General features: G+C 46.8%; 1 protein-coding gene across 1 annotated transcript; it reads right to left on the reverse strand.

Annotated features, from left to right (window-relative positions):
- Window positions 1-5,110: 5,110 nt before the first annotated feature.
- RPL37A (ribosomal protein L37a) lies at window positions 5,111-9,180 on the reverse strand. Its single transcript, XM_002712466.6, has 5 exons — window positions 9,097-9,180; window positions 7,145-7,282; window positions 6,685-6,813; window positions 6,155-6,237; window positions 5,111-5,231 (listed from the first exon to the last, which is right to left on the reverse strand). The coding sequence occupies exons 1-5, from the start codon at window positions 9,178-9,180 to the stop codon at window positions 5,168-5,170; spliced, it is 498 nt and encodes a 165-aa protein (XP_002712512.2). The 3' UTR covers window positions 5,111-5,167.
- Window positions 9,181-21,082: the final 11,902 nt, after the last annotated feature.

Here is a 21,082-nt window from a genome sequence, read left to right on the forward strand (position 1 = left end):
AGGTATTAGTGTGTTTGTCCCAGAAGTCCTGAAATTTACTTTTGTTTTTAATTTGCCTTAGCTTTAATGGTGACATTATGGATATGAATCTTTAGAATAACTTTCTGCTAAACTTTAATTTTACACAAGCTCCTATCACATGTACCCTTAAGCTGAACCTCCAAGCGTTGCACTTATTCTGGTCAGGCTATGTGCCTCTCTTGTTGACACTCTGTCACCCCCTAGCGTTATATGTGTTACTTGCAGCCAATACATGTTTGCCAATTTTTTGTTCGTCACAAATAAAATCTGCAGAGAAACACTTTCCTGATTTACAGATTAGGTTCCCAGAGAATTTATGTGAACCCATCAGGTTCTGAGTCCAAAGCATACTATACAAATCTTTGAAAACTAGTGGAACTATTGATTCCATGGTGGCATCTCATGAAGGCAATTTTCCAAAGTCAATAGACAAAGCAAGTTATGAATATAGTGAGGTATGTGCACCAACGATGATTGTTTTCCCCTGTTGGCATTTTAGAAATCCATCAATGTTTAAAGCCAATTCGGGAAAGAGTGGAGCTGCAGGCTTGTTACAGAAAACAAATCACAGACAGAAGTTCCAGTGCAGCGAGTTTTTTGGGTTTTGTGCAAGCGTGTGTGTGTTTCGCATCTATTACTGCTTCCTCATGAGCACTGAAACATTTCTCAAGTTTTTAAGTCTTTGTTTTAGAGATAACTATGATACAGAAGTTGAGACGTTCATGTGTTTTCTAGTTTCTAACAACCCCAGCTTGCTGGGTCGCCTTGTACACTGGCAGTGCTGTCCACAGGTCTTCTGAGCTCACCTGATTTTCTCGTCAGTGTTTCTCTATGTTCTTCAAGTAATTCTTCAAGTCGCCCCTCAAGAACATGTTCAGAGCCATCACCACCTACTTATCTAGTGTTTTATACCTTTGTCAATGGCCCAGAAATGCTGAAAAATCATGCACACATTTTTCTGTAAGTTTAACAATATCAACATCCTGCATTGTCTTTTAACATTTTTGTACCTTAAAATCCACTTTGTCAGCTAATAACATAGATTTTATTCCATGAATTAGCATTTTCATGTTGTATTTTTTTTTTTAAGAATTATTTATTTGAAAGTCAGAGAGAGAGGGAGGGAGGGAGAGAGAGAATATGAATGTTCTATAAGCTGGTTCACTCCTCTAGATGGCCGCAATAGCCAGGGCTGGGTCAGGCTGAAGTCAGGAGCCAGGAGCTTATTCCAGGTCTCCCACATGCGTGCAGGGGCCTTACAATTTGGCCATCTTCTGCTGCTTCTCCCAGGAGCATTAGCAGGGAGCTGGATGAGAAATGGAGCAGCAGGGACTTGAATCAGCGTCCACATGGGATGCTGGCACTGCAGTGGCTTGTTCTGCTGTGCCACAGTGCTGGCCCCTGCAATATTATTGACACACTTATATATGTATTTACATGTATGTGTATACAGGTACAGGTATGTTCAAATCTACTGCCTTACTATGTCCTATTTGTCTCGCCAGTTCTTTTCCTCCCTCTTCTGAGTGCTTTGAATTCTCTCTCTGCAGGATTCATATTAGTTATACGTTGTTTTCCATAATTTTAGTGATAACCAGAGGTTACAACATATATTTATAGTTCAACCCCTTCCTGAACAATCCAACCACTTCAGAACATGTTAACACACTTTACCCTCTTTCCCAATCCATATGCAGTTTGTGTAGTACATTCTATTATCCTGTCATTCACCGCAGACGTATGCCACCCGTGGTCACTGCATTCCTTACTCACTTCCCTTTTGTTTACTCCTGTCAGTCTTCAAGTCAGTCCATGGATCATTTACTCCCTGTGTGGGTATGTTGATGATAAATTCTGTTCGTATTGTGTTGCTGCTGGACACTGTCTTTATTCCACTTGTATATTCTAAGGTGAAAAAGTACAGAACAGGAAAGACCGTGAGCATTTATGTCTACTGTCTTCTGGATTTCCACTGCTGTTAGAGGCTGACTGAGTCTGTCTCAGTGTTGCTCCTTGTTTCTAGTAGCTTTCAGATATTCCTCTTCTTTGGTATTCCATACTACTACGAGATTCTTAGGTGTGAGGGTTCTTTCCTTTTCCCTAAGGATTATAGGGATTCTTGAATCTGTAGGGTAAATCTTTCATTGGTTTAAGAAAATTCATAGCCACTATCACCTCTCCTTTCCCCTTCAACTCCATTACATGTACATTTGTCTCTTCACCTTAGCCCCCAGGTCTTACACTTTGTTCTTTTGCTTTCTGTGCTTCTTTCTGGATATTTTCCTTTGCTTATCCTTCTATGCTATTTGATTCTCAAACTATACCTAATTTGCTATTAAATCCATCCATGGAACTCCTAGTTATTAATATTTTCAGTGTAAGAATTTATTTTATAATGAGATTTTTATATTTGCTTCTTGTAGACAGGGAACCAATCATTCCAGATTAATTAAACCCAACTATGGATCAAGATGGTTTGGAACTCATCTTCTCAGTAAGGGTGTTTACTCTGTGTTCAATTCTGCTCCTAGGGGGGAGCCCTCTGGAGTCTCACTTTATACTGGTCTTTAACTAAACTGAATGAAGAGCTAATACCCAGGCAAAAGAGAATCTTAGAGGCAGAAATGCATGGACTATTTCTTTAGAGTTCGTCTCCTCAAAGACTCCATCCTAAACAGCCAACTCTCTTCTCCCTGTCTAACTCTGCCCAATTCACAAATTCCCAGAAGAAATCAATTGTGTGGTCAATTTTATCCATTTGTGTCCCATGGCCATCCTGCTTTTGGCCAAAGAAAAGGATCTTGCTATTGGCAGCCCCACCAAAACCAAATGTAGTATAGGAGGTAAGCTGTTAAAGGAAGAGACTTCAAGAGACAAAAATAATGGCTACTATAGAATATAAAGAAAAGGAAAGAATTGCGGACATACAATGGGGAACATATTTCGAAGATATGAATTCTGGGCCGGCACCGCGGCTCACTAGGCTAATCCTCTGCCTGTGGTGGTGGTACTCTGGGTTCTGTCCCGGTTGCTCCTCCTCCAGTCCTGCTCTCTGCTGTGGCCCGGGAAGGCAGTGGAGGATGGCCCAAGTGCTTGGGCCCTGCACCCGCATGGGAGACCAGGAGGAAGCACCTGGCTCCTGGCTTCAGATCGGCGCAGCACGCTGGCCATAGCGACCATTTAGGGCGTAAACCAATGGAAGACCTTTTTCTCTGTCTCCCTCTCTAACTCTACCTGTCAAAAAAAAAAAAAAAAAAAAAAGGAAGATATGAACTCAGCTCTAGAAATGTCAGATTACCATGGGGTTGGCATAGCAAGTTAAGTCACAACCTGTAAAGCCAGCATTCCATGAGTACGGATTAGAGTTCAAGTTATTCTACTTCTGATCTAGCTCCCTGCTAAAACTCCTGGGAAAAGCAGAAGACGGCACAAGTACTTGAGACCCTGCCACCCATGTGGGTGACCAGGATTGAGTTCCAAGCTCCAGGCTTCAGCCTGCCCCAGTTGCAGCCATCTGGGGAGTGAACTAGTGGATGGAAGATCAATCCCTAATTTTACTTTTCAAATAAATAAATCTTTAAAAAAAAAGAATGCTGTGAAACTCCCAATTTGATGATTGTGGCAAAAAATATATACTCAATTAGGGTAACCGAGGGGCGGTTAACAAAAGAGCTACTACAACAGCATAAAGGAAAGAAATCAAGAGCTCTCCAGGATGAGTGGGAGACTTATCCACTAGCCTGAGCCACAAATGGAATAGGGTTACTAGGCCTCAGAAAGTACACTGATGGAGCAGTAGCCTCCTTTTAAGTCTACCCACAGCTACTCTCAATGACCCTCCTTTCTCCTCATCTGCCAGAACTATTGGTTATCTCCAGTTTACTGCACCCACCCAGAAGTCGCAGGTCAAGGGAAACAATGGTTACAGCCTACAAAAGGCAGATAATCCAGGGCTGGTGGTAAAAGTGACTAGCTTTCATGTCTGCTGGCTCAGTGATACAATGGGCCCCCAACAATGAAGAATGTTCTAAGATTTCCATATAAACAGGCTAACCAGCTAAGCCGCAGCACTAGCCTCTCCACGAGCCTTTTGAAGATCCCCTGGACACTATTCTACCACCAGCCATTGCACAAACTACACAAATACCCAGGCAGCTTTGCCAAGTTGGTGGCTTTTAGATTTGAAAGTCAGAGCTAGAGAGGTAACAGGGAGATCTTCCATCCATGGATTCACTCCACAAATGGCTGCAATGGCTGGAGCTGATACTCTGCCTTTCAAATAAATAAGTCTGGCTATCTGCTTGCGGTGATGTCTGCAACAGAGCAAGTGCTGGAGAATGTTTGCCTTTGTATAATCTAAAATCAGTAACGGGCAGATAGGGGACAGCCCACAAGGAGCCAAAGGTTTTTATATAACCCCTAATGGTAAAGGAAACCTGTTCGTATTAACTTGCCTTTTTTGGTGTGGATAAAGCACAGACGTTGACATTGCTGACCCTAAGTCCAGATCACAAATGTGTACATAAGCATGGTTGAGAAAAGCTTAACAGGCAAATCAGAATTAGTGAACTGAATAAAAAGTGCCTAAAAAAGGCCGTAACTTTAACCAATTAATCCCTCCAAAGAATTTCATTAAGTAGCCATCTATATTAAATTGAATTTCTATCCTGTTAATCTGTATGTGCAAAATATGCTATAAAATTCCAATTATCTGTTTTCTGAAGAAGACAAAACAATGCTGTCAGATTATGATTTAAAGAGCTAATGTGGGGCCAGCGCTGTGGCCTATTGGGTAAAGCCATCACCTGAAGCATTGGCACCCCACATGGGCACCGGTTCGAGTCCCAGCTGCTCCACTTAGACCTCTCTGTATAACTCTTTCAAATAAATAAACCAATCTTACAAATCATCTCAAAAGTCAACCTAGCAAGAACAGAATAAGAAAGCCCAAGACACACACCTAACTTGTAAGGCTCGTATATTCTCATGGCTTTATTGTCTCCACTGACTTTTGAAAAGACTGGATTGTAACCCATCTCAGCACTAACGCAATGTAAATCACATCATTTGATTAAAACAACCAAGGCGATTTTGTTATATAAATTAACCCATTTATTATAGGCTGCTGATGTCTCATATGGCACCTCTACTGGTCTTTCAATTCTTTCAGTCTTCTGATCGCAGACTTCACTGTGACAGCAGAAGTGGTGCTGTTAAGACAAATCCAGTTTCCAACATAATTAAGCATGTTAATGTAAAACGGCAAATAAGCAAACCTGCCCCACCTTAATGTTACAAGCTTGTATTAGGATCTCTGAAAACTTCTCCTAAAAGAAAAATTATACCAAGATACAGATTGCTCTGCTGACAATTTGATGTAATTAAGCCAAACATTTAATTGCAGCTATTACTCAGGAGCAGGTGTTTGGCCAAGTGAAGAGCCCCTGTGGGGACACCACATTCCATTATCACAGCACTTGGACTCAAGTTGTTGGGACCCTGCCCTCCACACAGGAAACTGGGATTGAGTTCCCAGCTCCTGGTTTTTGCCTGGTCCAGATCTGGCCGTTACCAGCATCTGGGGAGTGATCTACCAGTGGGCGCCAGATTTCTGCTTGTCGGTGCCTTTCTAAAGCAAGTAAGATAAAGTGGGTCTGGGCACTGGGTAGGGGAAGCCTCAGACCCCTAGACTTCAAGTCAGCTGACACTTCTAAGAGGCTTTCAATTTCTAGAAATGGGCAAGCTTAAGAGTCAAAACAGTGACAACCAGCAGACACGGAGGCAGCCTCATCTGAGTGATGTCACTCGGCTGTCAGGTCACAAAGCTGAAGAGGTCCCCACAACACAAAGGTGTGGGGACCCCAACGGCCTCAAGTTCCTAATTACAGCTTTTAAACCAATTCCCAGCGCAGGCCAAGGTTCAGTAAAGATTCAGCCCCACAACGAACGGACCATGACCCCAATGCCGGGTTTTGTTAGAGTAACTGAAAATAACCTGAAATTCTAAAAGCCCCTAAGACACTAAAGGCATCCCCACTTTCTCAGTCCTGTGCAAGTTAAAGTGGCCCACCCAGCCAACCCCGGCACCGCCCCTTCGTGGCCCACATCATCCCAACGCCAGAAACGGACTCACTTGTATGTCCAGGCACCACCAGCCACTGTTTTCATGCAGGAGCCACAGTGCCAGATCCCCACGGCTCGTCTCTTCATCTTGGTCTACTCGGGGAGAAGTAATTGTCACCGTCAATCAAGCCTTCGAGGCTTTCGGGAGCCTCAACCTCCAGAGACAACCCAACCTCGTGCTGTTTTACGCGGGTATGGTAAGCTCCCAAACCCCTTTAGCTCACCAGTGCGAAACTTGCAATCCTAGTGAATCAAAGACCCCTCCCCGAAACCACGGACTGCTACGAGGCAGCACTCGCGCCCACAGCGAGCCTCCACTTACTCAACACGCACAGACCTCTGGGGCTTGGCACCCACCCGACAACACCGATTCACTTCCCAAACATGTTTGGGGCGCAAGGCTATCCTTTTTCCCCCTCTAAATGAGACACTCTCACAACTGACAGTCATCCGCACCCGCAATTCTAACCGCTCACCGTTCCCAAGCTGCCTCCGGCGGAGGCCGCCCCCTGCCCCCCGCCCCCCGAGAGACCCCCTTACTTTGCCGCAGAAGGAGCAAGTGTACTTGGCATGCTGGCTGATCTCAATCTTCTTCACCATCTTCCGGAGGGAGGCGCCATAGCGGGTCCCGTATTTACCCACGATCCCGACCTTCTTGGTGCGTTTCGCCTGTTCAAAGTGAGGAGCCAGACAAACCCGCGACATTCAGGGGTGCGATCCAGGTCCCAGCACCACCACACAACGCCCCTCCACCTCAACCCCTCCATGACCTAGACTGCCGCAAATCAACCCGGTAAAACCAGCGCCCAGTGCCGGCCCCATATTAATCCGGCCTGGGTGGCCCCGGCCGCCCCCGCCCCTTCGCCTGGGACAGCACCCCCGGACTCCGGGGAGGGCATGGGACAGGGCAGACCAGCAGAGGCCAAAGAGGGCGAAAGAGCCCAGCAAGGAGCAGATGCCGGGGGATAGCGATCCAGGCCGCAAGAGACAGGATTCTCACCATAGCGCCGCCACCTAGGTCCAAGCCCAGAGAGGAAGAGAAGTCGCGCGCAGGCGCGATTTTAGGCCGGCAAGCGGAAGTGGCGCGGGGAGGCCTATCTAGGAACCGATCTCTATGGTCTGGAGGTTTCCCCGCTGCCTGCCGGGAAATGTTTGGCGTAGCCGCCCCGCTTCAAAAACTGTAGCGACGGGGAACCCAAGCGGGCAGCGCAGCCACATTGTGTTGCGCTTACCTCAAAATCTTGCCGAGAAATACCATTTTCTTCATTTTGCGGTCAAGGAACCGGAGTCAGATCTTAAGTGGCTTGCCTGCTGTCAGGTGGCTTAGAGGCTTAGAGGCTTGACATTTGTGACTCCAAATCTCATTGCTTTCCCCATGTCGTATCCTTTCTGGGAGCAGCTGCCCCTGTGCGGGATGCTGGCGTTAGTGGTGACAAGATCGGAACAAGTTGCAGGGCAGCCGGGAGACGGTCGTGTAACCGCATTCACGAGCTCCAAGTTTTCCAGGGAAAGGCAGGTGTCCCCTGGGCTTAACGTGGGAGGGCCTGCGGTTCGCTAAGCGAAGTCCCAGAGTCGAAGGCTGGGGAGGGGTCCACATCACGGTCCGTTTTGCAACCGCTCTCTGGGGCCCCCGGTTCTCACCAGCTGCCCCCCGCCCCCCGCATCACCCTAGGCTGTCAGGCAGGTTCCTGCTCCAGGCTCCACGCCAAGGGCGGCTCGCCACACTCTATTGTCTAACCACAGTCTATTGTCCACCCTTCCAGGGGCAGCAGAGGACAGCCAGACTTCCTGCCAGGCAAATGACATCACAGCCACTCCTTGGGGGGTGGAGGGGTGGTAATTGGTAATTGGTTCCAGGACCTCCTTGGGTACCAAAGTCCGAGGATGGTGAAGTCCCTTCTATAAAATAGTGTAGTATTTGCACTCACCTATATACATCCTCTTGTGCACGTTACATCATCTCTGGGTGATTTATAACTCCCAGTACAATGTACATACTATGCAAATAGTCACGGGGGGAAACAACGACTGTGCAGTGTTTCCCCTCTCAATATTTTCAGTCCGCGGTTGGTTGAGTCACAGAAGAGGAGTGCGGGGATTCAGAGAGCTCACTAGAAAGTTACCCTGCCAGATGGCTAGGACAGAAGAGAAGATGCTCAGAGAATTATTTCAGGGGCCAGCGTTGTGGCCTAGTGGGTTAAGCCACTGCTGCAATGCTGGCATCCCAGGTGGGCACCTGCTGGTGTCCCGGCTGCTCTGCTCTCTATCCAGCTCCCTGCTAATGCACCTGGGAAAACAGCAGAAAATGGCCCAAGTGCTTAGATAAAACTCCTGGTTCCTGGCTTCAGCCTGGTCTAGCCCTGGCTGTTGAGGCCACTTGGGAAGTGAACCAAAGGATGGAAGATCCCTCTCTGTGTAACTCTGCCTTTCAAATAAATAAATATATCTCTAAAAATAAAAAAGACTTTTAGAATAAGAGTGTAAGAGAATCCATGATTTAAGGGCCAGGAAAGACCATGAAGGCTGAAAGGCATTGTGGGAATACCTGGCTATGTTTTCAGTAGAATTCTGGCCACAAGTAGCTTCAGTTCACAAAGCTTAAAATGAATTACCTCAAAATTCTGCATGTGTTCTCTTGTGATGGTTAATTTTATAGCATCAGCTTGACTGGATTAAGGAGTGCCTAGAAACCTGGCAAAGCATTCTTTTGGATGCATTTGTGAGGGTGTTTTCAAATGAGATTAGCAGGTGGGTCAGAGTGGATTAGGTAGGAAGACCATCAGTTGCAGTTGGCTGGAGGTCTCAAAAGAATAAATACAGAAAGTGAATTGTGCTGGCTCCCTGCCCCCCTCCCCGCCACCCCCATCTGAGAAGGCTGGGACACACTGATTCCCACCTTGGACATCAGTTGCTGGTGTTTAGAATCTAGGGCTTGCAGCATCCGCCCCTTACTGGTCCCCTGGCTTTCAGCCTCCAGCTGAGAATTCCACCCTTGGCTTCCCTCGTTCTGAGGCCCTGGAACATGGACAGGACCATGCTGCCAGCATCCCAAGGTCTGCAGCCTGCTGGCAAGTGAGCGCTGCAGTCCATCCCGGTCTTCTTTTCTGTGGTTCCAGGAAGAGCCTCTGTACTTCGAGTGCTGCTGGGGCAATGAGTGGCCATACAATTTGTGTCATCACCAAAGGACAAAGGATTCCAGATGTGCAAGGGTTCAACTTCACAATGTTGCCACTTTATGGTGGTGCAGAAGTCACACACATTTGCAGAAACCATAATTCCAGGGTGATGCTGAGCCACATCTCCATCCTCCCTGCAATCAGGAAGAGGAACAATTGACAGTGTGCCACGTGCTGTGAGGCGGAGCCGTGATGTTCTGTGGGTTAAGTCTATTCAGTGCATTTTCGATTTAGGGTGGTTGTAGTTTGCAATGGGCTTATCTGGATGTAACCCTGTACCAAGCTGGGATGCATCTATAGTTCTCCCATTGTCCTTCCCAGTCTGTGGCTCCAGCCCTGGCTGTGTAAATCCAAAGGAGGAATAGCAGCAAAAAGGTCTACGTTTTGATGGCAGTGGGAATAAATTGATTTTGTTTCTGTATACATTTCTGCATTTTCTAATTATCTTTTATCATAAACATGAATTTCTTTTGTAATCTGAAAAACAATCATTAAAAATAAAAAACCTAAAAACTCCAGTAGCAACAAGTATACACAGCAACCAGACCTTGGTTTCCAATACCAGACTCCATAAAAGGAACCACGGTTCCCTGGAGAAGTGACTGATTCTAGGACTGCAGCAGGAAACATGAAAGATGAGCCTGGAGCATCTGGGATTGCCAGAAAATAAGGACAACTTCAATAAGCCAGGAAACCTTACCTTGATGGGGGTTTGTCAAAGAGACATAGGACTCAAGCTTCCAGTATCCATTGCTGGAAACATTTCTTAAGTTTATTTATTTGAAAAGCAGAGAGACAAGAGACAGAGAGATCTTCCATCTACTGGTTCGCTCTCCAAATGCCTGTAACAGCTGGGGCTGGGCCAGACCAAAGCCAGTTGGGTGGCAAAGACCCAACTACTTGAGCCATTACCTGCTGCCTCCCAGGGTACACGTAGCAGGAAGTTGGAATTGGAAGCACAGAAAACAGTGCAGTAGGGATGTGGGCATCCCAAGTAGCATCTTAACCACCTGCCTCCTAAAGCTGCAAACAGTTGAGCAGTGGATACGGTACTATTTATTTATAGCCCAAAGTATAAAATAAATGTCCCCGAGTCCACGGTTGATTGACTGAATAAATGAATAGGTGACAAGCAGATCTTTCTGTGGATGGGTCCTCTGCCCCTAAGAAAGGAGGGGACAGCTCCCAGGTCCTCAGGCCAGGGCTGTGCTGAGGGATTTCCTGCCACAGAGGGCAGCAGGGAAAGGGGAGAAGAGCAGGTTTACAGGGGACAGAGCTGACACGCCCCGCCCCAGCCAGGTCACCAAATGAACGTCGTCACGGACTGTGGGGAGCAACTCGGACTAGACTAAGTTACTGGAATTAAGACTTATTCTATGCATCTGCTCTCCCACAATGTGGGGCTGGGAGAGGAGTAAAAACAACTTTTACACAGCTGCCTCCAGTTCAACCAGTAACCTGCAGGAGCTGATCCTGCTCCTGATTGGAGGAGAGCAGCGTACTCGGCGTGTGGGTAGCAGAGTTGGGATTGGTGGAAGAGGACTATAAAGAAGGAGAGAGACAACATGCACCAGGAACATCTAAGGGGAACATCCACGGAGGTGGAAGGACGGCAGCCAACCCAGGAAGAACCAGCAGCAAACCCGGGAAGGGCCGAGCAGACAAAAGAACAGCGCAGGGTCTAGTGTCGTTCCTCCACGAAGAGGGGGAGTGACAACGGACAAGTTGTGCTGGCCATCTGTGACCTTGGGATGTCCCTCTGCCTCTGCGGTCTTCCTCCCAAACCCCTAACTCCAGGCTAATCATGAAACAAAGCATCACGTTCCAACAAGAGGGACAATCTACAAAACACCTGACCAGGACACCTCGAAACGGTCAAGGTCACCCAAACAAGGAGAGTCTGAGGCACTGTCACTGCCAGGAGCCCGAGGGGGCGGGGAGGAAACGTCACGTGTGCTCCTGGATGGGACCCTGGAAGAAAGACGCCAGGTGGAAACTCAGATCTAAATACACTGTGGACATCAGTACCTAACAATGTGACGATTCTGTCTCATTACTTCTTACACACACAGCATACTAACATAGGACGTTTATAAAAGGGGGAATTGTTTGAGAGGGTATACAGGAACCATACCACCTCATCTTTTTTGAAATCTAAAAATGCTCTTAAAAAAGTCTTTTTTAAAAAATATTTATGTATTTATTATTTGAAAGGCAGAGTGACAGAGACATAGAGGGAGAGACAGAGATCTCCCATCCACATGTTCATTCCCCAAATGGCTGCAATGGCCAGGGCTGGGCCAGGCTGAAGCCAGGAGCCTGGAACCCCATCCAGGTCTGCTTTGAGGATAGCAGGGGCCCAAGCACTTGGGCCATTCTCCATTGCTTTCCCAGGCACCTTAGCAAGGAGCTGGATTGGAAGTGGAATAGCCAAGTCTTGAACCAGTGCCCATATGTGATGCTGGTTTCATTGCAGCAGCAGCGTAACCTGCTGTGCCACAATGCCAGTCCTGATAGTCTATTTAAGACAACCACCTCCACCACCACCATCACCACCACCACCCAAGGTTACAAGTGAACTCCAGGAAGGCAGGGCCTCCCTGCTGTCAATCTCTGCATTCTAGGGCCTAGCACAGAGTCTGGGACATCAATGGTGATAGTTTGGAATTGTTATCTAGTGTTCTATAATGGTGACAAAGGAGAGAGAGAGAATGTTTCACCTGTTGGTTCACTCCCCAGATGTCTGCAACAGCTATGGCTAGGCCAGGCTGAAGCCAGGAATTAAGAACTCCATCCAGGTCTCCCAGTGGGTAGCGGGAGGTCAAGCATTTAGGCCACACATTGGCAAGAAGCTGGATGGGAAATGGAGTAGCAGGGACTTGAATCAGCACTGACACAGGATGTGGCTTAACCTGCTGCCCCACAATGCCCATCCATACAAAGGGTTTTACTTGTCTGAATTTTTCTGCCTTATAAGGTCAACCCACTTATGTCAGAATTATCATCTGGCCCAAACCAGAACCTGGGGCCTGGGGACGTCAATGACTTGCCCAAAGTTTCAGAGCGAGTAAGTGACTTCCAGGCTAGAGTTGTTTGGAGTTTTGTTTCTTTTCTTTGTCTAACTGCATTACCAGGGGCTGGTGCTGTGGCATAGGTTAAGCCTGCCATGTTGGCATCCCATACGGGCATTGGTTCAAGTCCTGGCTGCTCCACTCCTGATCCAGCTCCCTGCTAATGTGCCTGGGAACGTAATAGAAGATGGCCAAGCCCTTGGGCCCCTGCAGCCATGTAGGAGACCTGGAAAAAGCTCCTGGCTCCTGGCACCTCACTTTGGTCTGGCCCAGCCCTGGCCGTTGCAGCCAACTAGGGAGTAAAGTAGCGGAGGAGTTTCTCTCTCTGTCTCTGTGTGTGTGTGCACGTGTGTGTGTCTTTTTTCTCTCTCTGTATCTCTGCCTTTCCGATAAATAAATCTTAAAAACAATACTGCATGACCAGACTCCTATCCCCAAGTCTGGTTTTTCAGCCGCAAGTTGAGTAGAGAATATGGTGCACCAGGTAAGGTCCTGGGGGCTACAGCAAGTCTCAGGAAGCCCCCAGTGGGCCTTCCTCCATGATGATTGGTACTGCTAAGACGCTGCTACTGCTGCTGCCAGCCCATCTCAAAGCCTCTTGGTGCCTTTGCAATCCTGTCTAGTCTTCTTTTAGATCTGCTTTCCGCTTTCCTTAGAAATATACCCATCTTTGTTCTCCTGAATATCTAGCTTAGGCACAGTGAACCTTCTACCGTCACAGTGACTACCACTGAGGCCCACAAAGGATGCAAGGTGTCCTTGAGTTTTCTCTGGTTCATCATTGGCTCTGAGCCCCTTTATGCCTCTTAGGATGGAAGGGAAGCAGGAGCCAAGGGAGCAAGTCCTTCCCTGGAGGGGAAATGCAGTGTGTGTGTGTGTCTGTGTGTCTGTGTGCACGCGCGCACGCATGTGAGAAAAAGAGAGAGAGAGAGAGAGAATCCACAGCAAAGCTCTCCAGAAAACTATACATTCAAATAGAAATGGATTCGTATTGGTGCTAACGGACTGGCAGGTGGCAGGAGTACCAAGAAGGAAGCTTGCTTAGTGGCATCACTGTTCCAGCCTGTGCCTTTTGGCCAGGCAGCTGGTCTTTGGGAAGAGGGTGAGTTCAGCCAGCCTCCTGCAGGGCAGCCCTGGCAGAGCTGAGGTGAGCTCTCCCGGCTGGCTCCGAAGTCCAATTCGGGTCATCATTGAGCAGATGCATTGCCTCCCTACATCATCCCCTGCACAGCCTCCCACGTCTCTGGCCTTCAGGGGCTCTGAGAGGGAGAGCATGCATGAGTAAGAATGCAGTAGAGTGGCTGAAAATGAGACACTCCATAATAGAGGAAATTGCTCATGTTCAGAGCAATTTTGTTAAAACTGAACAATTCTCTTTAAATAGCTAGCTTGAGGATGTACAAGGAGCACTCATGAAACCAGCTCCAAGTGACTGGAGAACTGCGCCTCTCACGAAGTCTTCATTTGTCTTACCTCTGGGCCAATAACTCTCCATCCCCATCACAGGACCATCAGAAGCGGAGGTTACTAGTTCCTAGCCCAGTGGTTCCATTTCCAATCCAGCTCTCCTCTAATGCACCTGGGAAGGCAGCCCAAGTGTTTGGGCCCCTGCCATTCACATGGAAGACCTGGATGGAGTTCCTGGCTCCTGGCTTCAGCCTGGCCAGCCCCAGCCATTGTGGCCATTTGGAGGAGTGAATCAACAGATGGAAGATCTCTCTCTCTCTCCCTCTTTCTGTAACTCTGCCTTTCAAATAAATAAAAAGAAATCTTAAAAAAGATAGAAATCTGGGGTGCAAGCCTTGTTCCCAGAGACCAAAGGGTTAGCCTCGAGTCCCAGCCTCCGTGCTGTTCCTCCACTGAACGTCACTGAACATCCTCCACTCTTCATGGAAGGGCCGGGTGAAACAGACAAGAATGAGCCCTGCAGAGCAGTGTCCAAAAGCCAGTGGGCCCAGGGCCACAGGCAAGAGCACTCAGCAAGAGGAGGTGAGGCCTGGAGGCTGCGAATCAGCATGTCTGAAATGGATCAGGCACCCAGCTAGGATTGTTGGAGTTGTTGTTAGACACTTGGTGGAGTGTTTACACAGGCAGTGCAGCCATCAGAGTGGGCAGCAGTCCCTCGGAACCCGTGAAGGGGTAAGGTGAGTGGTGTGAAATGCTGCCCAGACATGTGATGGGAAATGAGCCGTTTTGTGTATGAAGAATTTGCTACGCTGTTTGTTCAAAGAAATTCTATGTATGCTTACAAATATTTGCATAGGGACTAAGTTACAAATGGCTTCATTCCAAATTATCCATGTTAACTGTTACCTCCTGGAAGGAGGGTAGGGGTGCGAGAGAGGAGAACGAGGACTCTCATTTTCCCACTTTGCCCACTCACACATTCCTGGGTCAGTTAATTTTGTATCAATATCAATACTGAAAACAAGGCAGAACTGAGCTAGAGTGAAAGGGCAGTCTTTGCAACCAGTAGTGCTGAGATAACTCCATCTCCATATGGGAAAAACTGACCCCCACCTTCTCTCACCCCCGAATGACAATAAGCTCCAGGTGGATGGTGGAGCTACGTATTAGAGGCAAAACAGCAAGGCTTCTAGAAGGTATCATTTTCACGTCCTTGGCTCATGGCTACACTGGAATGTATTCTTTAATATTTTGTTAAGTTACAAATTGTTTATGATCTCTTTTGGATTTTATATTTCAGCTCCAAAAGGGAGGAAGCTAAAAAAAGAAAAAAGGAAGGTCCTGGGACTTAATAAAACCTGTGAAGGGGGGTTGTGGGGGGCAGCGTGGGCAGAGGATGTTGCAAAATCCGATAACTGCTGCTGTCACAGTACCCGAAAGACTGTGACTCACAGGCCCTGCGTGTTCTCTGCTATGATTAGGAATCCATTTCCTTCACTGAGACTCCACAGGAAAACACAAAACCCACACAAAACACAAGCCACTTTGGACTTCCAAGCCACCTGTTGGTGATCCTGAACTTGGTGGGACGTGACAGGATGGGGTAAACCTAAGATTGCACTTCTTCCTGTTCCCCAAGCAAAAACAAACAAACAAAAAACCCAATGGAATAAAGCATCAGAACGCATCAGGGTGCCAACAGAGAAGAAGGTACGGACAAGGCAGACCCAGGCGCTGGCGAGGAGGGGATGGCTCCCCGGCTCTATTTCTCGGCTCTTTCACTGATAGAGCAAAAGGTGCATCTGGAAGCCAAGCAGGAAAAGGCTGTGATGAACTCAAGTCCAAGCGGATCAGGGCCAGAGAGCCCTGGTGCCTCCCAGAGGCTTCCTGACAAGAGCCCTACAGGCAGAATCATCTGGGTCACTCGGGGAACACACGACACCAGTTAGGGGTCCTGGTGAGGGCAGCAGGTACACGTGCTGTGGGCCAGAGGTGACTTTCAGTAACAGCCTTTACGGGACCCACAACTAGTGCCAGGGACGGGAGTGGGCTCAGATGGGCCCAGATTTTCTTCATTTCAATGGACACTTCTGGGCAACACAGTCCTGGGGGTCTGGATTGAGCTGCGAAATGAAGGAGCAGCCAGGGTGACAACTCTTTCATTGCTATGTAGATTAAGTCCCAGTGTTTTTTTACTGAATCCTGTAGACATGGTGAGGTAGGTAGCTCTTAAAAAAGAATTTCTGAAGAGGGCCGGTGCTGTGGTGCAGTAGGCTAAGTCTCTGCCTGCAGTGCCAGCATTCCATATGGGCACCGGTTCGAGTCCCAGCTGCTCCACTTCCCATCCAGCTCTCTGCTATGGCCTGGAAAAGCAGTGGAGGATGGCCCAGGTCGTTGGGCCCCCACACCCACGTGAAGACCTGGAAGAAGCTCCTGGCTCCTGGCTTCAGATTGGCACAGCTCAGGCCATTGTGGCCAATTGGGGTGAACCAGCAAATGGAAGACCTCTCTCTCTCTCTCTGCTTCTCCTCTATCTGTGTAACTCTGCCTTTCAAATAAATAAATAAATCTTTAAAAAAGAAAAAATAATTTCTGAAGTACAATTGAAGTGAGCCTTATTCAGGCCACAGGGTATTGTCATACCCTGTCATACATTTGCAGTGGAGGGCCACAGGCACATCCTGAAAGGGAGGGGGAGTTTTTATCCAGAACAGCTAGAATGAGGTTCAAGTGTAGCATGCAGAGGAAGCCTCAACAGCCCCTGTTTCCTGAGACCACAGAGGAATGGGGGTTGCAGATATGAGCATCACACTGTAAGAAAGCCGGTAAAGCCCTCCCAGTGGCAGCCACGCTGCCCCAACCCTGCAGTGCGGCAGGCCTGAGCTGACCACAGCAGGAATTCCTCCATCGAAATGCTGTGTGACTTGAAGCACACCTGGCTCTGCACATCTCCGATGTCACCTGCACATTTCCCTGGGACTTTCAAATCCCCACTTGTTGTGTCCTGAACCACAACCCTGGAGTAAGGAGAAACTATTAACAGAAGTAGGAAGTGAGAGCCTGAGAGATTTAAAGAACTTGACCTCAGTCGAGGGGAGCCCATGGAAAAACTGCAGCAAAAGTTCTCCAAGACAATTGAGTGTGCAGCAGGCAGGGAGACGTGGCTCGGGGCGTGCACATGTTGTGGGTGAGGGTTCGCTACTCTCCGACCATGTGACATAAACACCCAGAGCAGAGGCTGTGGTTGGGCACAGAGGCAGATGGGGAAGAAACAGTCCTCTCTGAAATGTTCTCAGGATTAGACTGGGATCCAAAAACCTTTTTGCTTCCTGGGCCTTAACTCATCCCAAAGATTTTTCCCTTCCTGAATGGAGTGACTGCATTAGCGAGATGGGTGTGTCTCTCAGTCTGACAATCCCCTCAAACCCCACAAGTCCTTATTGAACGCTTTAAGATAAAATATATATATTTTATATATACTTATTTGAAAGGCAGAGCAACAGAGAGAGAGGGAAAGATAGATCTTCCATCTGTTGATTCACTCTCAACAGCCAGGGCTGGGACAGGACAAGTCAGGAGCCAGGAGTTTCATTGAGGTCTCCCATGTGGGTGGCAAGCCCGAAGTCCTTGGGCCATCTTCCACCGCCTTCCCAGGAACATTAACAGAGAGCTGGATTGAAAGCAGAGCTGGGGCTGGTGCCGCAGCTCAGTAGGCTAATCCTCCGCCTTGCAGCACCGGCACACCGGGTTCTAGTCCCGGTCGGGGCACCAGATTCTGTCCCGGTTGCCCCTCTTCCAGGCCAGCTCTCTGCTGTGGCCAGGGAGTGCAGTGGAGGATGGCCCAAGTACTTGGGCCCTGCACCCCATGGGAGACCAGGAGAAGCACCTGGCTCCTGCCTTCGGATAGGCGCGGTGCGCTGGCCGTGGCGGCCATTGGAGGGTGAACCAATGGCAAAGGAAGACCTTTCTCTCTGTCTCTCTCTCTTACTGTCCACTCTGCCTGTCAAAAAAAAAAAAGCTGGCAGTGCCAGCATCTCGTATGGGAGCCAGTTAGAGTTCCAGCTGCTCCACTTCTAGTCCAGCTTCCTGCTGGTGCATCTGGGAAAGCAGCAGAAGATGGCCCAAGTCCTTGGGCCCCTGCACTCACATGAGATACCTAGAAAAAGCTCCTGGCTCCTGGCTTTGGCCTGGCCCAGCCCTGGCCATTGCAGCCATTTGAGGGAATGAACCAGAGATGGAGGCTCTCTCTCTCTCTCTCCTTCTCTGTCTGTATTTCTACCTTTCAAAAAAATAAACCTTAAACAACAATTAAAAAAGGCAGAGCAGGGACTCGAAACAGTACCCCAATATGTTCCAAGCAGTGGCTGAACCCACTGTGCCACATGTTGGCCTCCTTATCAAACCTTGGATTTCATTTTGCAACCAGCCTACCCTTCTCTCCTTCTTCTTTCTTACCTCTGTGAATACCGCCCCTGCCCCCAGGTCAATCCATCTGCAAATCTCCCAGCTCTCCCTTTAAAACATCTCAAACCTGCAGTGCCAGGATCCCATGTGGATGCCGGTTCGAGACCTGGCTGCTCCACTTCCGATCCAGCTCTCTGCTATGGCCTGGGAAAGCAGTAGAAAATGGCCCAAGTCTTTGTGCCCCTGCACCTGCATGGAAAGACCTGGAGGAAGCTCCTGGCTCCTGGATTCAGATTGGTGCAGCTCCGGCCATTGCGGCCAATTGGGAGTGAACCAGCGGATGGAAGACCTCTCTCTATGTCTCTTTCTCTTTCTGCCTTTCCTTCTCTCTGTGTGTAACTCTGACTTTCAAATTAAATAAATAAATTTTAAAAAAACTGAAAACATCAAAGCAAATAATCAATAATAAGCATTTTTTTAAAAAAAGACACAACAGAGAAAAGAGAAAGAGAACTACAGACCAATTTCCCTGATGGACATAGATGCAAAAATTCTCAGGAAAATTCTGGCCAATAGAATTTAACAACACATCAGAAAGATCATCCACCCAGACCAAGTGGGATTTATCCCTGGTATGCAGGGATGGTTCAAGTTCGCAAATCAATCAATGTGATACACCACATAAACAAACTGCAGAAGAAAAACCATATGATTATCTCAATAGAGGCAGAGAAAGCATTTGATAAAACATAACTCTCTTTCATGATGAAAACTCTAAGCAAATTGGGTATAGAAGAAACATTCCTCAACACAATCCAGGCAATTTATGGCAAAACCATGGCCAGCTGAATTCAGTCCTACTGATTGGGGAAAAGGTAGAAGCATTCCCACTGAGATCTGGAACCAGAAAGATGCCCACTCTCACCATTGCTATTCCATACAGTCCCAGAAATTTTAGCCAGAGCCATTAGGCAGGACAAAGAAATCAAAGGATACAAATTGGGAAACAGTTAAGTCAAACCATCCCTATTTGCAGACGACATGGTTCTATCTATAAGAGATCCAAAAGACTCCACCAAGAGACTATTGGAACTCATAGAAGAGTTTGGTAACATAGCAGGATATAAAATCAATACATAAAAAATCAACAGCCTTTGTATACACAGACAATGCCATGGTTGAGAAAGAATTTCTAAGAGCAAAATCCCATTCACAAAAGGGACAAAAAAATCAAATACCTTGGAATAAATTTAACCAAAGATGTCAAAGATCTCTATGATGAAAACTACAAAAGATTAAAGAAATAGAAGATACAAAAATATATAAAAATCTTCCATGTTCATGGATTATAAGAATCAATATCATCAAAATGTCCATTGTTCCGAAAGCAATTTACAAATTCAATACAATACCAATCAAAATACCAAAAACATTCTTCTCAGATACAGAAAAAATGATGCTGAAATTTATATGGAAACACAGAAGACCCTGAATGGCTAAAGCAATCTTATACAACAAAAACAAAGCCGGAAGCATCATAATACCAGATTTCAAGACATACTACAAGGCAGTTATAATCAAAACAGCCTGGTACCGGTACAAAAACAGATGGATAAACCAATAGAACAGAATAGAAACACCAGAAATCAATCCAAGCATCTACAATCAACTTATATTTGACTAAGGAGCTAAAACCAATCCCTGGAGCAAGGACAGTCTATTCAACAAATGGTGCTGGGAAAACTGGATTTACACATGCAGAAGTATGAAGCAGGACCCCTACCTTACACCTAACACAAAAATCAATTCAAAATGGATTAAAGATCTAAATCTACAACCTGATACCATCAAATTATTAGAGAACATTGGGAAAATTAGAGACATTGGCACAGGCAAAGAGTCCTTGGAAAAGACCCCAGACACACAGGCAGTCAAAGCCAAAATTTACAAATGGGATTATATCCAATTGAGAAGCTTCTTTACTACAATAGAAACACTCAGGAAAGTGAAGAGGCAATCAACAGAATGGGAGAAATTATTTGCAAATTATGCAACTGATAAAGGATTAATAATCAGAATATATAAAGAGATCAAGAAACTCCACAAAAACAAAACAAACAGCCCACTAAAAGATGGGCCAAGGACTTAACCAGACATTTTTCAAAACAGGAAAGCCAAATGGCCAACAGACACATGAAAAAATGTTCAGGATCACTAGCCATCAGCGAAATGCAAATCAAAATCACAATGAGGTTTCACCTCACCCCAGTTAGAGTGGCTTTCACACAGAAATCATCAACAAATGCTGGCAAGGATATGGGGGAAAAGGTACCTTAATCCACTGTTGGTGGGAACATAAACTGGTAAAACTACTATGGAAGACAGTATGGAGATACCTCAGAAATCTGAATATAGACCTATGATATGACCCAGCCATCCCACTCCTGGGAATTTACCCAAGGGAAATGAAATAAGCAAGTAAAACAGTTATCTGCACCCCCATGTTTATTGCAGCTCAATTCACAATAGCTAAGACATGGAATCAACCTAAATGTCAACTGAAGACTGGATAAAGAAACTATGGGATATGTACTCTATAGAATACTACACAGTGGTAAAAAAAAAAATGAAATCTGGTCATTTGCAACAAAATGGATGGATCTGGAAAACATCAACCCCAAATCCCATTAAGCTGGGTGCTAAAAATGCCATCTTAAGTGTTAAAGTGATCATATTAAATGTTAAAGTGATCATATAAATAGGGTTAAGTGTTAAAGGGATCATATAAATAAAATCAAGTGTCTGGAAATAATAATAGAATTAAAAGGGAGAGAATGTTCCTACATGGGAAGCAGTCCACACAGCCAACTCATAGAATGA

The sequence above is a fragment of the Oryctolagus cuniculus genome, chromosome 3 (assembly GCF_051225735.1).
Source record: "Oryctolagus cuniculus isolate XC-2025 breed Fujian yellow rabbit chromosome 3, ASM5122573v1, whole genome shotgun sequence".
NCBI lineage: Eukaryota > Metazoa > Chordata > Mammalia > Lagomorpha > Leporidae > Oryctolagus > Oryctolagus cuniculus.

Coding starts and splice junctions, on each gene's coding strand:
- RPL37A (XM_002712466.6), bottom strand. CDS start 9,180: ATGGTCCTGTCCATGTTCCAGGGCCTCAGAACGAGGGAAGCCAAGGGT. Junction 6,238..6,684: donor CTTGCTCCTTCTGCGGCAAA/GTAAGGGGGTCT, acceptor CTCCCCGAGTAG/ACCAAGATGAAGAGACGAGC. Junction 5,232..6,154: donor GGTGGTGCCTGGACATACAA/GTGAGTCCGTTT, acceptor TTGTCTTAACAG/CACCACTTCTGCTGTCACAG.